Source organism: Salvia hispanica, chromosome 4 (assembly GCF_023119035.1).
Source record: "Salvia hispanica cultivar TCC Black 2014 chromosome 4, UniMelb_Shisp_WGS_1.0, whole genome shotgun sequence".
NCBI lineage: Eukaryota > Viridiplantae > Streptophyta > Magnoliopsida > Lamiales > Lamiaceae > Salvia > Salvia hispanica.
The window spans coordinates 53,186,675-53,203,510 of NC_062968.1; the positions used below are offsets into that span (position 1 = coordinate 53,186,675).

Here is a 16,836-nt window from a genome sequence, read left to right on the forward strand (position 1 = left end):
CTTATTTTGCATAAAGGAGAAGACCAAACAAATTTGTGTGCTACATTCTTGTAAAAATCATAGCAAAAGAAAATAAGCTACTATTCCACATTTGTAAATTATGTAGTACTACATAATGTTTTGTCTAGTTTCTTAGTACTATTAGTTCTATATATTATATCACCACACTAGCTATATATTCTAATTAAGCCATATTTATATCATATTATCTATATAAATTATATAATGTTAATTAATCCTAACCGAACACCATCATAAGCCGGCCTAGAAAGGCACTCCGGTCGCCGGAATCCACTGATCGCCGCCGATAAAACCCCTAGCCCCGAACTTCTCAGCCTCACGCGCGTCGCTCAACACGTGGAATCCCGGCCACTTAACCCGCCCGGCCGTGGATGCTCCGCCTCCCGTATTCATGAACTCCGCATAGTAGAGCGTCGCAAGCGCAAATCCGCCGCTCCACTCCTTCCACCCCCTCCGATCAATCAGCCCGTCCAAATCCGTCTTCACGAAAACCGTCCTCGAGAATTTCTTCCACGGCCGCCCCAGAAACGTCTCGAACCTCCCCTCCGCGCCCCGGAGAACCGACGCCGCCCGCACGCGGCTGCCGACGACCGAGATCCCGGTGTTCTGGTTGGGGTCGCTCCGCCCCTGCGCCGTGATGAAGTTGGACTGGTGGTCCATCGGCCGCCGCACGAGGATGTCGCAGTCCTCCAGCACCGCCGCCGCGTCGCCGAATATGAAGTCCACCGTGCCGTACACGTGGCAGCTCCGGTAGAACTGCCGGAGCGAGAGGGTGTAGAGCGTGTCTTGGTAGCCCTTGAAGCTGCACCGGTAGAAAACCGACCGGTCCGACCCCACCCTCAGCGCCACGGCCTGGTGCTTCCCGGGCCCGGCCGTGTTCTCGAACGTCATGTCCCGGGCCCAAAAGCCATCACCCGAGACACCTAAGTATAAATAGTTAAACTCAATAGTATTAGAAATGTGTCATTCACTGGCACCTTAAAAGACTTTTTAAGGATGAGAATTATCCAGTCTTTTAAGGATGTGAATTATCCATACTTATATAGACATTACTAGGATCATCACTAAATCGCCGTGGGACAAGATCTAAGAGTTTTAACACATAGTACTGTCATATAAAACATGCAGCATAGTAAGTAAATAAAGTTAGAAAAAATCATACTACTATCAATAATCCAAATAACAAGATTTAAGAGTTTTAACACATAGTACTGTCATATAAAACATGCAGCATAGTAAGTAAATAAAGTTAGAAAAAATCATACTACTATCAATAATCCAAATAACTAAAAATATGTTTTTAAATAAAATTTAAAAAATATGGTGTCTATACCAAATGTGGCAGAACTGAAGGTGGTGGCGCCGTCTTGTACATTTCGATTTCCGGTGACGATTGTTTTGTCGATGCCGTCGCCGACGAACATGAGGTTAGTCAATTTTCTTCCAATTTCTACATTTTCTCTATACACGCCTGATTTCACGTGTACTATAACTCGCTCGGGCCGGTTTCGGCCCGATCGAGCTATCGCGGCCACAGCCTCGTTAATTGTTTTATAATTCCCTGACCCATCTTGAGCCACCACATAGTCCGCATTCGAGGTTGCCGCACTCCACGCCGCTAAACTCCCTCCTCCCCGTACCGGGCCGGGCTTTCGCGGTAACACTGCCTTACCCTTACCTCTTCCCATTGGATTAGTAGTCTCGGCCCGGTACAAGCCCAAAGCCTCCCTAATAACCTCAGTCAAATTATGGGCTTCAAAGGAAGCCCTCATATCTCCCAGCCCATCCAAACAAGCATTGTGGCCAGCCAAGGCGGCGCTCAGCCATGCCACGGCGTCGTCGTGGCTCCACTCCTCCCTCTCACCGGTAACCAACCGGGCCAGCCTCGACTCCGCATCTTCGTACATCACCGCACAGTCGAGGAGGGCCCGGGATGGAAAGCCCGATTCCCGGCCCGGCCCGGTAACAAATTTGAAGCCATTAGCCCAAGCGATTGCTTGGCGCATGCCTTCTCTCGCGGCTTCCACCGCCTCCACATGTTTCTTGACCGGTGCGGATTTTGCAGCGGCCGCAATAAGTAGAAGGAGAGCAAAGGTGGTGGAGAAGCAAGACATTTTATTTTTGGCAAAATTGTTTTTTATATTATTGTAATTTGCGATTGATGGAGAATAATTAGGGTAATGGGCGTTTTATTCTTCTAAGTGAAGAGGTGAATTTGCTGAGGAGGTTACACATAGGCAACACATGTGTCGTGGTGGAAGATGGATGATTTAATAATTTGCATGGCGTTTTGTTGCATGGGATAAGAACGATGTCGTAACGTATAGTATAACGTAACATTGCTTTGCTCTTATTATCACCGACTCAAATTTGTCGATTTTTTCTACTCTATATTGTTGTTTAGTCATGTTTCCCTCGTGACCTTTTTTAAGGGATCTGTATTCGTTGATAATCTTTTGACTATTGTGGATGTATGTCACCAGCCTCAAAGTAAAGCCCAGTAAAATATATGGCGGCTTCTTGGGCCTTAGCTCCTCTAGTGTGTTGGGCCGGATTCATTAATTTAGATTGAAATGGAAATGAAAAAATTCATAGGTTATGTGAGCCAGCGTTATAAATACTATGACTTCCTGTGCCACAATAAGAGTCATGTTTTATAATTTCGATCGTCCCACAGTAATTGTCACATTTCATTTTTACTATAAATGGTAAGTAGGTCACACATTCTGCTAACTCACTACACTTATATTCTATTATAAAATTAATATAAAAAGGTGAACCTCATATTTTTTCTTCTACCAAATTCTATTAACTAGGAATTAAATAAACCTAAAATATAATTTACTTAGACTCCAAGTCTTATATTCTATAACTGCTTTAATATTCTACTAATTTTTTTAACTCACTATTCTTTACATTCTTTAAAACCCGTATATACACCAAATGTCACTCATATTTTGAGACGAATGGAGTAGTATATAAGAATGCATTAGTTTCTAATTGAAGATCAATTTTGACTATTCATTTAATTAGCATTAAGAAACTAGAATGATGCGAACCATCCGCATATCAACACAGGTAATTTGGCGTTAGGAAGTTTTTAACATTTTGCATTTTGTTCGTACTTTAATTTGTATGTGTTGTTTAGTACTCCCTCATGAATTATTTTTTTATTAGTCCGTCCTTAAAAAATACTATGAGTTTTTAAATTTTGAAATAATTAAATTAACACATTGCTAATACACATCATTTTATTTACCATTATAATTCACTACTAATGATGTGAAGTTCACTAGATCTCCACTAACTCTACTTACACTATCATTTTATCTTTCTTGGACTTTACCGATTATATATTAAAACTTGTACCGATCCAAATGTTTGTATATTCTTCTAGGATGGAGGAAGTATAATAGAACGGATTTTGCTTTGTTAATTAATACTAACTCGCTAATTATATATATGTGCAATAAGGCACCCACAAACCATTTGATTTCATGAATCTGAAATGAAAATAAAATTATAATTAGTCAATGTTAAGTTTATGTAAGTGGGCATATTTAATTGACCCATAAAAATTTAGAATCATCTAAGTGCTGTCAGTATAGCCAAATTCCCGGTACCAATCCATCAACCTATTTCTTTATTTATGAACCATGCATAACTATTCTTCCTTATAATTGGATATGATATTACTGAGATTATGTCTTACTAGCTTATTTATATATAGCGTGCAATCATTCGGTTTAAAAGTGCTCTACCAATCTTAAGTTGTAATATATGATTAATTAGTGTGATGCACCTTTTTTCTCAAAATTATATCCACCTAACTCTAATTAAAGTGTTCGTGACATTCAAATTTATAGTAATTCTCAATCATGAAACTAACGTACATACACTTAGCTATCACCATAAAAGTAAAAAGGGTGAGCATAGGAATCCAAAATTCAGACTGATTAAGTTGATCGATATGTTTCGACTAAAAAGTAGTGTATAAAAGTTTAGAGAAAGGAAACTAATGACTATTGAACATGGTAAATATAGATGAATAAACACCTAAACTCGACGAACAACCACATTAATTACAGTTGTTATTTTTGTGGCTCTATATGTATTGCATTTATTTAATAACCTCAAGTTCATGAATTTGTGATTGTTCAGAGATTATTTTTGTGTATTCATTAATATCTGTATGTGTTTTTGCATGTAATCTTATTTTTCATCATGTACTGCAATCATATATTTATATGAATTGATTACTTATTTCCATAAATTATTGAGAATTGAATTAGCTAGAATGAATAACATAGGATTGTGACATCGTGTTAATAATTATAATTACAAATTCAATCATTCATTTCAATTCTTGGTTTGTCGGTAAACGACATGAGACAACCACCAATAAGTTGAACACACACACAAAATAAGATAATTGGCTTACGATTAGAAAATTAAACATCCAATTGCGCTAATTATATCAATAAATTCACTCTCCCGTAATATTATATACTCCTCCTATACATAGTATGTATATAAAATAGTAGTATCATATCTACATCCTCAATTTCTCAGAAATTCCTTGTTTGTTTTATAATACTAGTACTGATGATTGACAATTGGAGTTCGTGATATAATGTACTATTAAATAGGAGTATTTAAATAGGTGAACGTGAACTCCTCTTCTCACACACAAAAAAAATAAAATTAAATGCCTCCATTTATTTTTTACAACTTGCAAGTTTCTATTTGTAAGGCATCAATCCTGAACAAAAAAAAATTGGGATCAGATTTGCCAACACAAATCAGCAAATGAGTTTTTAATTTTTTTTAACAAACAAAGTTGAAAGTATACGTTGGTAAAAATATTTGAGAGTTGACTTTAAGAAATCAAATTCAAATTAGGCAATTAAATACGATTAACAGTATCATACTCCCTCCGTCCCCCATTAGGAGTCACACTTTGACCGGGCACGAGTTTTAAAAAATTGTAAAGAAAAGTTGGTTAAAAAAGTTAGTGGAATGTGGGACCCATTTATTATATTGGTTTTATAATAAAATGTGAGTGAATTGAGTTAGTTGAATGTGAGACCTACTTACTATTTATGGTAAAAATGAAGTGTGACTCTTAATTGTGGACGGACCGAAATGAAAAAGTGTGACTCTTAATCGGGAACGGAGAGAGTAATTAATTCCCAGTTGATATTAATTATTTTTTCGTAATACATATATATGATTGCATAACCTATAAATATTTAATATCTGAAAGTTGAATGATACTATTGCTCCACCAATTACCAATCATGTCTTATTATCTTAATGTATATTCATATGTTGTTTTTATTTCTTTTTAATTTCGACTACGCATGTAACGTGTGTTACTCTACATCATATAATTGCTTTTTCAGATCTAGATGGGGTCGTCGCAATGATGCAGTAACTTCGCTCCGACTCATGAAGGTTGTGGCCAACTTTCATTGTTCATATGTCATCCATTTTTAGTGGGGTTGTTGCATCGTCTTCGCCTTTTAACGCTAGCACGAGCTGCACGACCTTATATTTACTCACGTGTCCAATCCACGAGTTTTAGTTTCTAGGTTCGTCATTGTTTCAAACCATACAGCTCGGTGGATATATATTTCAATGTAAGAGTTCAAATTGATTTGTTAATAGTCAAATTTCTTTTTTCTTTTTTCAAAATTCTTTAGTAAGACTGTTTTAATGAGTTAGGTAGTACGTAAGTCGTATACGCCATAGTGGCACTGGCGAATTTGATAATCTCTCGCCTTTATTAACAGAACAAATAATGGAGTATCTATTAAAAGGCAGAGATGCGGATAATATTACCAATAGTTGAAATTATATTTTTCTTTATTTCTTTTATATGCTTACAATTAGTATTACTTAATTAATTTAATTGAAACAAAACAAGATATGTTTAACGTAATTTTTGCCCCCTAATTTACAATCAACTAAGAAGCTAAAGAAACAAAATTGCTTATTAATAAATTAACTGCAATTAGGATGGCGTCACGTTTTTCTCGATTAATCTCCATGAAGATAAAAAAAAAAATAGAAATTGATGAAGCTTTATGGTGCCGTTGCGTATGTAAAATAAGTGTATAGTAATTTTCACTGTATTCGTTGAATTTATATACAATTGTAAGTCCCGATGGTCATTCAATAATTGGTAACAACCCAATAATAGTATTTGTTATTCATTAAGTAATATGATGTTAAAATTAAACTAGCCGAGAGCTCTGTTCACAATAAAATAGTCATATTTTTTTTATGAGGCCATTCACAAAAATTAGCAACTTTAGTAAAATTTTTAGCAATTAGGACAATTCTTTAATCTACTAACAATATTCCCAATTTCTATTTATTTATTTTTAACTTAACTAATTTTACATTAAAATATGTGTTGTATATTAGTAGATGGATGCAGTGTTTTGCTTATAAAGTTTTGAAAAAACTACTGCTAATATTTTAGCTATTTGCGCTTAACATTCAATTCAAATAGTACTCCTATAAATTCAATAAGGAGATAATACGATAAGATTTGACACAAATTCATAATTTTGTATGTATTTCTGTCGTGTTAAAAAATATACATTTTATTTGTACTTTTGCGGTACTTGCCGATAAATCATTTCGATTCATGCTATAAGGCACCTTAACAACTACACTACTTTTTTTTTTGACATAACATGAACTTTTTTTTTTGGAGAAGGACATAACATGAACTTTAATTATTCTTATATAACAATGATAAGTATTAGTTATATATACCATGTATAATTATTACTTTAATTATTTTATATTATTATAAATTAATTAATTGATTTAATATTTTATATAAAATATATTTAAGTATATATATTATCTATTAAAAAAACTTTTATTATATCTATAATTTACTGAATTAAACTACATTTTTCACTCATTAAAATTTATTAAACCGTGAGCACATAGTTTCACTGGTTTATTTAATAGTCCAATTTTTGAAAGATTGATTTGACTAGTATAAATCCTTGTCCTTATTAAAAGCAGTCAATCGCCAATTGTAAAGTGTAGAAGCAGCAGCAACATCCATGGCTTTTGAACACGCAATTACGTACAAATTTTATCTAGTCAATCAACATCAAATTTAACCAATTATATGCACCATAGTCCATAACTAATCTAATTAAAATCTCAGCTAGCCAGTTATATATTCGTGTACGCGTTACATGCCTCACCAAATTTATTCCAATTCTCCAAGGTCAACTTTCATACAAATTATACTAATATCAAACCGGATAAACATATATTGAACAAATCCATGATTAGTCACTATTATATCCATAAACACACAAAAATCCCCATTTTCAATCCATCAACCTCATAATTCAACTAGTTAGGTACTCCATAGCTCATCAAATTCCCAATCTCCCTCCCCCTATTTAAACAATTAGAACCCTACACAAAAATAAAAAAACACTCATCAACAATGGCAACAACAAAAATCTTAGTACTCATATTCCTCCTATCATTTTTGTCGGCTTCTCCGGCCATCTCCGCCTCCTCCTCCGCCGTGAAATCATGGTGCAGCCAAACACCACACCCGAAACCATGCGAGTATTTCCTCACACATAACCCTAAATACAACGTTTCCATAAACGGAAAGCCGGACTTCCTCCGCCTCTCGGCCCAGCTCGCCCTGGACCGCTGCATGCATGCGCAGAGCGGCCTCTACCATCTCGGCCCGAACTGTCGTTCAGGCCGAGAGCGGGCGGCCTGGGCCGACTGCGTGGACCTCTACGAGGAAACCGTCCACGCGCTCAACAAGATCGTTGACCCGAGCACCAAGTGCACAGCCACCGACGTGCAGACGTGGCTGAGCACGGCGCTCACCAATTTAGACACGTGCGTCGCCGGCTTCGCGGATTTCGGCATCAACGACTACTCCACCAACTTCCCCATCATGTCCAACAATGTGAGTTTGTTGCTTAGCAATACCCTAGCTTTGAACAAGGGGGTTTCTAATTCTAGTACTAGTGTGAATGGCTATAAAGAGGGGTTTCCGAGGTGGGTCCGGCCCGGGGACCGGAAGCTTCTGCAGTCGTCTAACCCTAGGGCGAACGTTGTGGTGGCGTTGGACGGTTCGGGGAATTTTAGGACGGTGGCGGCTGCAGTGGCGGCCGCGGGGAGGCGGTCGGGGAATGGGAGGTATGTGATTTATGTGAAGGCGGGGACTTATAGGGAGAATGTGGAGATTGGGAAGGATGTGAGGAATGTTATGTTGTTGGGGGACGGAATTGGGAGGACTATTATCACCGGAAGTAGAAGCGTCGACGGCGGCTCCACCACCTTCAAATCGGCTACGGTTGGTGAGTACTCATTTAAATGCATATAATTGAGTTGGTTTAGGTGATTTATGTGTCGTGGATGCAATTGGAAATTGAGACTCTAAAATGGAAATAATGTGACTTTTATGTGTGATGAGTGAGTGCATGCATACCAAGAACCAAAATTATTCTTGTACCAACATATCTATGCATTGTGCATATATAGTTAATTTTTTTTACTAAATCCAGTAGGTTTATATGGTTGATTTTTTTGAGTTGATAGTAATGCTTGATTTGTTTGAGTTGATAGTAGGACAAATGGACAATGATATCAAGTGTATAACGACCAGAATATTTCTAACATTAGATTAATATTGAGTTGCTTGTAGAAGGAGGATATCGTATATAACACATTTATTCTTCACTATTTTTCTAATGAAAAAATAATGAAGCATTTGAAAAATGGCGAGGTTATGAATAATGAAAAAATTTACTTTTTCAAACTGTCCGAAAATAACACTTTTCTTGGCTCATAGAATTAAATAAATTATTTGGATACATCGCGTAATTGTCTTCTAGAAAACATCATATTAAAAAACACATAAATAAGCATGACATACATCTAAGTTATGTCATGCAAAATTGTATTCACAAACAAATCAAAATTACTCCTTCATCCCAATAGATATAGAAACAAGCATGAAAAGTTCCATAAATTCATAATAATAGTTCACATTTATTTATGAAAATATTTTCATTTTCTCATTTATAGATCCCACCATCTGCTGACTGCTATGCTATTTCAACCATTTTTTCTTATTTCTCTGACTTTATCTCCAAATAGTCTATTTCTATGAAACGACTATATTTTGTAAACTAAACATTTATTAACCAAATTGGAACAACTGCAGCTGCTGTGGGAGACGGCTTCATCGCCCGGGGCATCACGTTCCGTAACACGGCGGGCGCGCGGAACCACCAGGCCGTGGCGCTGCGTTCCGGGTCGGACCTATCCGTGTTCTACCAATGCAGCTTCGAGGGGTACCAAGACACCCTCTACGTCCACTCCCAGCGCCAATTCTACCGCAACTGCGACATCTACGGCACCGTCGACTTCATCTTCGGCAACGCGGCCGTCGTTCTCCAAAACTGCAACATCTACCCGCGCGACCCGCCCAACCGGACCAACACCATCACCGCCCAGGGCCGGACCGACCCGAACCAGAACACGGGCATTATAATCCACAACTCTCGGGTCACGGCCGCCCCGGACCTCCGGCCCGTCCAGGGATCCGTCCGGACCTACCTGGGCCGGCCGTGGAAGGAGTACTCGCGCACGGTCTTCATGAAGACCTCGCTGGACGGGCTGATCAACCCGGCCGGTTGGATGCCGTGGAGCGGGAACTTCGCGTTGAATACGTTGTATTATGCCGAGTATGCGAATACGGGTCCCGGGTCGTCCACCGCGAACCGGGTTAGCTGGAGGGGCTATCGCGTGATCACGAGCGCCTCTGTGGCCGCGCAGTTCACGCCGGGGAGGTTCATTGCCGCGAATTCTTGGCTGCCGGCGACCAATGTGCCGTTTACTTCGGGGCTTTGAGTTTTATTGAATTAATTGTACTTATATTTGTGCTAATCCCGTGATTATTGTAAACTTTGGTTTCTTAATGTGGTCTGTGTTTCATTGATGAAAAGTCTGAGGGAGGAGTATTAATTATCAAGGAAAAGTTTAAATCCATCATTCTCATTTTAAATTGTTTAATTTTTATGTATGATGCATTGCATTTATTATTGAGAAGATTTTGGTGAAAGACTTGAAATCAATATACCAAATATAGAGCATCCATTCCGAATTCGTTATGAAATAAATCTTTCAACAACTACCCAATAGTTTGTTATGTTCATTTCCAAATACACACAATTTATATGCATGAAACAATAGCAAAGAGTGACAGGTGATCTGAAGTGATAATGAGTCTAGCGATAAACGATCAATGACGGATTTAGAACATAATTTTGAGAAGGATGAATCCTTGTTTGCAGTACGAAATGAACGAACAAATTTGATAGAAGAGTTTGTTTTTTTTTTACTTTAATCACCCACATCATCTAACACTAATTCTATTATGACATAATTGCAAAAATCTGAAAATTCGTGACTAAATTTGCAAAAGGTCAACTCAACTTGATGATTTAAATGTCAACGAATATAGAAAATGAAGTGTCTTCCGGAAAAACATATATGTATATTTGTTGCCAATTTGCATGCTACAATGGTGATGATCAAAGACTTGGATTCATCCAACGAATAATCAACCAAAAAGTATAAAGAAGAGAGGGCAACAAGCTCTTCATGCACACTTACACGTTTACAACAAAATAATTGAGCCATGCATTGTAAATACAGGCACAGCCTAACTAAGCTTACAGGAGATAAACTGCATTTACAGGCACAACTCTTGTGCTAACGCAACATTTCACGTTTCAACACATACGTATCTACGATGCAGCTTACAAGATTTTGCAACTCCATGACCAGAAGACATACATCACTTTTACAATCTTAAAGAGCAACTAATTTCATGGAATATACTAATGAAACTGCTCAAAAATATTCTTCAAGAACTGATAAGTCACTTTTCACACAAATTCTTCCAGGATCAAGAAGACTCAATATTCGTTATAAATGCTTCTTTGCACTCGTAGTATAAAGCATTCACCGATATCCCAGAGTGCAGCAATTAATGGTTCTCTGCTCCTGAGTACCATAATTACAGAAAATTCCTTGGAATTTAATTAGCTATAGTGAAGTGCAGATTGCAGAAGCATAAATCACACAATCTGGAAGATTTCTAGGGAACCTACAAGAATATTCCAATTAAAAGAATATTTATTGATTGGTGTATGGCTCACAACTATGCTTTAATCTGTCTTCTGAAATTAACCATAAAAGACATGAGAAACACAGACAAATGCCTTAGAAATCAACTCTACTTCTTGTACTCATTCAGTGAGTCTCTATATATAATATAGGTTTGAGCTATAGGTGAATCCTAGACTTCATGAAAATACTATACATTAGCTAAATATGCGACCAAATAATCAGTTACTTGGTAACTTTAAAATGAATGTTTTGTCGTTTCATTTAGAAATCACTTCCAGTTATTTCATCATTCACACCTCTCATTTTTGTAAATAATGAAAAATATATTGATAGAAATGTGAAGTTAGTAAACATACATGTGGTATTCAATATTATCAAGTAATCACATGCATCACATACTAGGCATTCTATAAATTTGGTCATAAGGCTTGACAAAGAAAAACAAGTGCAATGGAAAGAAGGTGAAAACTGCAGATCTGGATTTTGCAATAGAAGAATGCTAAGGCAGTGAAGTTTATAGCACAAGGTTATATAGCCATAGCATGAAACTGAGTCGAATTAAGCTGACTTTAAACAAAACCAATCGGTTCTTTCCAGTAGCTTCTTTGAAGCAGGAGGCCAACATAAACAAGAAAGAGCTGTCAGATCCAAATGTGGCATCGTATCATTCAGATGGCATGTGTCTCCCTTTCCCACGACCAGCATCCCTAGATCGAGACCTGCTATGGGATCTCGAAGACTGTCCTTTATCTCGATCACGATCCTTCTCTTCTTCTCTGCGTCTGGAGTCCCTGCCATATCGTTCTCTCTCCTCCCTATGCGGAGCACTAGACCTTTCACCTTTCTCATGACTTGCCTCTCCACCATAACTAGACTCTCTGCCAAGTTCTTCCTGCCCACCCATGTTCGTAATTGCATTCCACATGCCTGGATGAGTTCCACCCATTCCTCCACTCCCCATCATGCTCATTCCAGGAGGAGCCACTCCAGGAGGCCCATATTCTGACGCATTACTAGACCCTCTGCCATGTCCACCCATGTTTCTATCATTCCACATTCCTGAACCAGCTCCAGTACCCATTCTCATGTTCATGTTCATTCCATGTGGGATCTGTGGGACACCTTTTGCATCACCCATCTCTACTGTTCATCAATCTTATCAGGCATAAAAGCAAGCCATTCTTCTCCCCACCTATGAAAACAAGAAAAGGAAAACCCAACATGTTTATCAAAGCTACTCCACCTAATACGACAGCACTGCCTCAAGAAAACTTATATATCTATTTTAAAAAAGGAAAAGATGTTGTTCTTGAAGCAAGGAAATACTAGAAAAACATACTCTACTTAAAAGTTACTGTAAACAATTAACATAAAAAATACACTACTCACAAACATAAAGAAGAGTAGACTATATCAATTTCAGTATATTTTTGAAGAAAATGTAGCATTTCATATCAACGAACAGCAGAAACAGAAAATCCAATCAAGAAAACAATTCCGCAGATACAAAATCAATATAGTGAAAACAGGCCTTGAGTTTGAAACGGCGATCGCGGCGGCAGATTTCCGGTAGGTGTGGGTGAAGCTGCTGAAATTCCTGACACAATTGGTCTCGCCGCCTCAATCACTCTCGCACACAACCGTCACAGCCTCACAGAGATAGTATTCTTTCTCTTTCACTCGATCAATCTCCCTTACTCTCTCTCCAGTTCCCTCCATGCACTTCAAACCGACTTTAAGCAACCGCTTCAACGAATCTTTCCAACTAACTTGAGCCAACTTTCACATTTTGCACATGAGTCCTTCAAGTTTCTCATCTGTTCATTAAGTCCACAACTAACAATTGTAGATCCTCACACAATTGGTCTCGCGCTATTATTTTATTTTCTCCTCAATCCTCTTTTTCTTTTTCCTTTTCTTAAAAGGGCCCTAAAATTGTGAAATTTAGCCAAATTATAGTATTTGCCATTAAATTTGAAATTGGTCTAAAATACTCACAAAGCTTAGTATATTGTTTGTTACTCCCTCCGTTCGCGAATAGGAGTCCCGGTTGAGTTGGGTGCGGATTTTAAGAAAAGTTTGAGTATAATAATTAAAGTGTGTGATAGTGGAATGTGGGACTCATTTATATTATTATTTGCTTTATTCTTTGGAATAATGAAATCTAACATTAAGAGAGAGAGTGTGAGAAATTGCGATCAAAGTGGATTAAAATTAATTGCAGCTTCTAAATTAAGGGAATAGTGGGGTCATTTTTTATACTCCCAAGATAAATAGTCTAACCGGGACTCCTAATGGCGGACGGATGGAGTATTTCTCATAGCATATCAATTACCATATCCGACTAATTTACGTGTCATTTTTATCCTACTTGACACTATCAAATCAACACGGTTTTCTACATGACTTTTTATCCTACTTGACACGAACTTAAAAAGTGATCTAAAATATCATAAACATCCCACGGTTGCCCACGTAATATAAGTTTTCAGCCGAAGATATCTTATTTGGGCTGGGTTAGAAAATACTCCCTTCGTCCCACAAAGTTTGTCCTATTTTATCATTTTCATCCGTTCCACAAAATTTGTCCCAATTGGAATCTTCCAAAAATAGACATTAAATACACTCCTCAATCCCCTCAATGTGTGACCCTTATTCCACTACACATCTCCATTTAATACAAAGTCAAACAATTTCTTATAATCTGCGCTGGGTCAAACTGAGACAAACTTTGTGCGACGGAGGGAGTAACAAACAAAATGTAAAGTTTATGATATTTTAGACCAATTTTAAAGTTCGTGCAAAATATCATAATCTTGCCAGCGGTCATGATCCTTGTGGAGTGCCACACGGCAGCCATCGGCGATCCCAGGTAAGTAACGGGCCAACACCATTTGGGCCCAAAACATAAGGAATGGGCTAATGAATTAATTCAGTCCAGCACAAATTAATTCCCAGGCCCAAAACCTAATTTGGTCCATTATCTCACACTTACACCTATCAATACTTGGGGGAGTAAAAGATACGAAAGTTAGTTTTAATATTTATCATCTAGTCTGATAAGCTCACAGGACTAATTTGAATCTCGAATATTTAGAATTAGAATTGAAAATTTCTGCTCTACTAAAAATGTAATTTAAATTGGTCTGACCGAAATCCTAATGGGTTGACCCGATTGACATCCACAATCCTATACGCTTTTAACAATCACACATTAATGATGGGATTTACCAACACAAAACAGCAAAACATCGAGACTCTTAATTTTTCTAAACAAAGATCAATTGGTCATGGAATTTGAGAATTGAGATCAATTGAATTATCATCAGTTTGTATTTATGATTAGGAATGTTATATGAACGGCCGGTTTCAGGATTCATGTGTAGAAAGGTTGACTTTTGCTGTCATTCACAGATATAATAGGCAATTATATAAGATAAAAGAGTCTCATAAAATCCCAATTGAGATTAATTGTTTTTTTCATCATAACATATGTGACTGCACGACTAAATATTTAATATCCAACGTCGATTAATTTTGTATTTTAATAACTGGCTAAAAAACATGGCTTAATATTAATATTCCTTCTATAGTATATTTAATTCCCTTATTGAGCCCATTTATATAGGAAATTTTTTTCTTCTTACTTTCTCTTTACTTTATTCTCTCTTTTATTCATTTTTTACTTTATTCTCTCCCTTTTTTTTTTCTTCTTTTTTATCATTTATTTAACATCTCGCATTTTTTCTTAAAGCTTGGGGTTTGTAACCAAGGAAGGGGGGGGTCTATTTACGGGTTAATGCATTAAAACAATTTCATTTTTTAGTACTCCAATTAATTATGAAATTTTCCTTTTTTTAATTATTACATCAATCACATTTTCTATTACTATATTCATTTTATATTTTCTTTTTTTTCAAAATTAAAATATATATCTACTTTTTAAAATATACTTCAAACTATAAAATTTTGTATCATCAACCCGACGTGACCTCTTCTTAGGGATAATAGAGAGGATATAAGCTAGCAGAATATAAAAAAAATTTAATTTACATTACCGAACACCAAATAATCTAGTTAAAATCTAACTAGCCAATTAGATATTCGTGTACGCGTTACATGCCCGAATTTACTCCAATTTTACAAGGTCGTCCTTTTATAGAAATTCTAATCAAATCTCAAAATTTAAGTAGTTAGGCACATATAATCAATCTCCCGAAATCAAGACAAGAACACTGCACAAAAGAGAAGCAAATACATCAACAATGGCGACAAGAAGAATCCTACTCTTATTTCTTATGTCCTTTCTGTCGCCTCTCCGGGTGCCGCCGTGAAATCATGGTGCAGCCAAAAACACCCTAAACCATGCAGTATTTCCTCACAAACAACCCTAAATACAAAGTTTCTTAAAAAGGGAAAACCCCCATTTTTGGGGGGCAGGTCTTCGCCCTGGACCGCTGTGCACGAAGGCGGCCTCCCCACTTGGCCCAAACTGCCCGGGCCCCAGAGCGGGAGGCCCGGGCCGACTGCGGGGCCTCTACAGGAAACCATCCACGGGCCCAAAAAGACCGTGGACCCAAACACCAAGTGCACAGCTGAGACGTGCAGACGTGGTGAGCACGGCGCTCAAACACGGGGCCGCCGGGTTTGCGGGCTTCGTATCCATGATTATCACAGTGTTTTTTCCCCTCATGTCCAACAACGTGAGTTTGTTGGGGAGCAAACCCCCAGCTTTAAAAGCAAGGGCGTTTCTAATTTTAATAGTGTGAAGGGTTATAAGGACGGGTTTCCGAGGTGGGTCCGGCCTGCACCGGAAGCTGCAGCGTCGTCGGACGTTGTGGTGGGGGCGGGTCCGGGAACTTCACGACTGTAGGGGAGGGTGGGAGCAGGGCCGCGGGGGGAAGTAGGCCGGTGGGGAGCGTTGGAGGATTTGGAAGGCGGGGGCGTTGTTGAGAATGTGGAGATTGGAAGGGGTTTGAGGAATGTAATGTTGTTGGGGATGGAAATTGGGGGGGACTATTATCACCCGGGAAATAGAAGGTTGGGGGCTCCCCCATTCAATGGCCACAGTTGGTGAGTCATTTAATTACAGTTAAGTTCAGTCAGGATTCAAGAAATGTTGGTGAAGAAAAATAATAATCCTACTTACCTTAATTCAATTGGTATTAAGTCAAACTCTAAAATGGAAACCAACCAATATTGTTCTTGTACCAACTAATTTAAATTTTTTTAACTAATACTCCATGTTTGATTTTTTAAGTTTTTTTGTACAGTACGCGAAAAATGATATATCCTAGCTAAAATTTACAGTTGTAGTGGGCGACGGGGTTTATCGCCCGGGCATCACGTTTTGAACCGGCAGGAGCCCAGAGCCGGCAGGCGGCGCCGGGTCGAACCTATCCGTGTTCTACCAGGGGTTCGAGGGTTACCAGGCCACCTCATGCCCATTCCCCGCGCCAAATTTTACCGCGACGGACATCAGGAATCGACGGGGCGGGGGAGCGCGGTCTGCTCAAACTGCAGCTTACTATCCCGGGGGGAAAGATCAACACGATCACCCAAGCCGACCCACCCGAACCCGAACAGGGACCACACCCAACTCAG

The 16,836-nt window shown here is 38.2% G+C and overlaps 2 protein-coding genes across 2 annotated transcripts; one reads left to right on the forward strand and one right to left on the reverse strand.

The window, feature by feature from the left end:
• Positions 1 to 60: 60 nt before the first annotated feature.
• On the reverse strand, positions 61 to 2,186 carry LOC125219549 (pectinesterase). The gene is made up of 2 exons (XM_048121560.1): positions 1,355 to 2,186; positions 61 to 944 (listed from the first exon to the last, which is right to left on the reverse strand). Exons 1-2 carry the CDS (start codon positions 2,133 to 2,135, stop codon positions 265 to 267), a joined length of 1,461 nt encoding a protein of 486 aa, XP_047977517.1. The 5' UTR covers positions 2,136 to 2,186; the 3' UTR covers positions 61 to 264.
• Positions 2,187 to 7,436: 5,250 nt separating this feature from the next.
• On the forward strand, positions 7,437 to 10,084 carry LOC125219548 (pectinesterase 2-like). Its single transcript, XM_048121559.1, has 2 exons — positions 7,437 to 8,390; positions 9,260 to 10,084. The coding sequence occupies exons 1-2, from the start codon at positions 7,511 to 7,513 to the stop codon at positions 9,946 to 9,948; spliced, it is 1,569 nt and encodes a 522-aa protein (XP_047977516.1). The 5' UTR covers positions 7,437 to 7,510; the 3' UTR covers positions 9,949 to 10,084.
• The last annotated feature ends 6,752 nt before the right edge of the window (positions 10,085 to 16,836 follow it).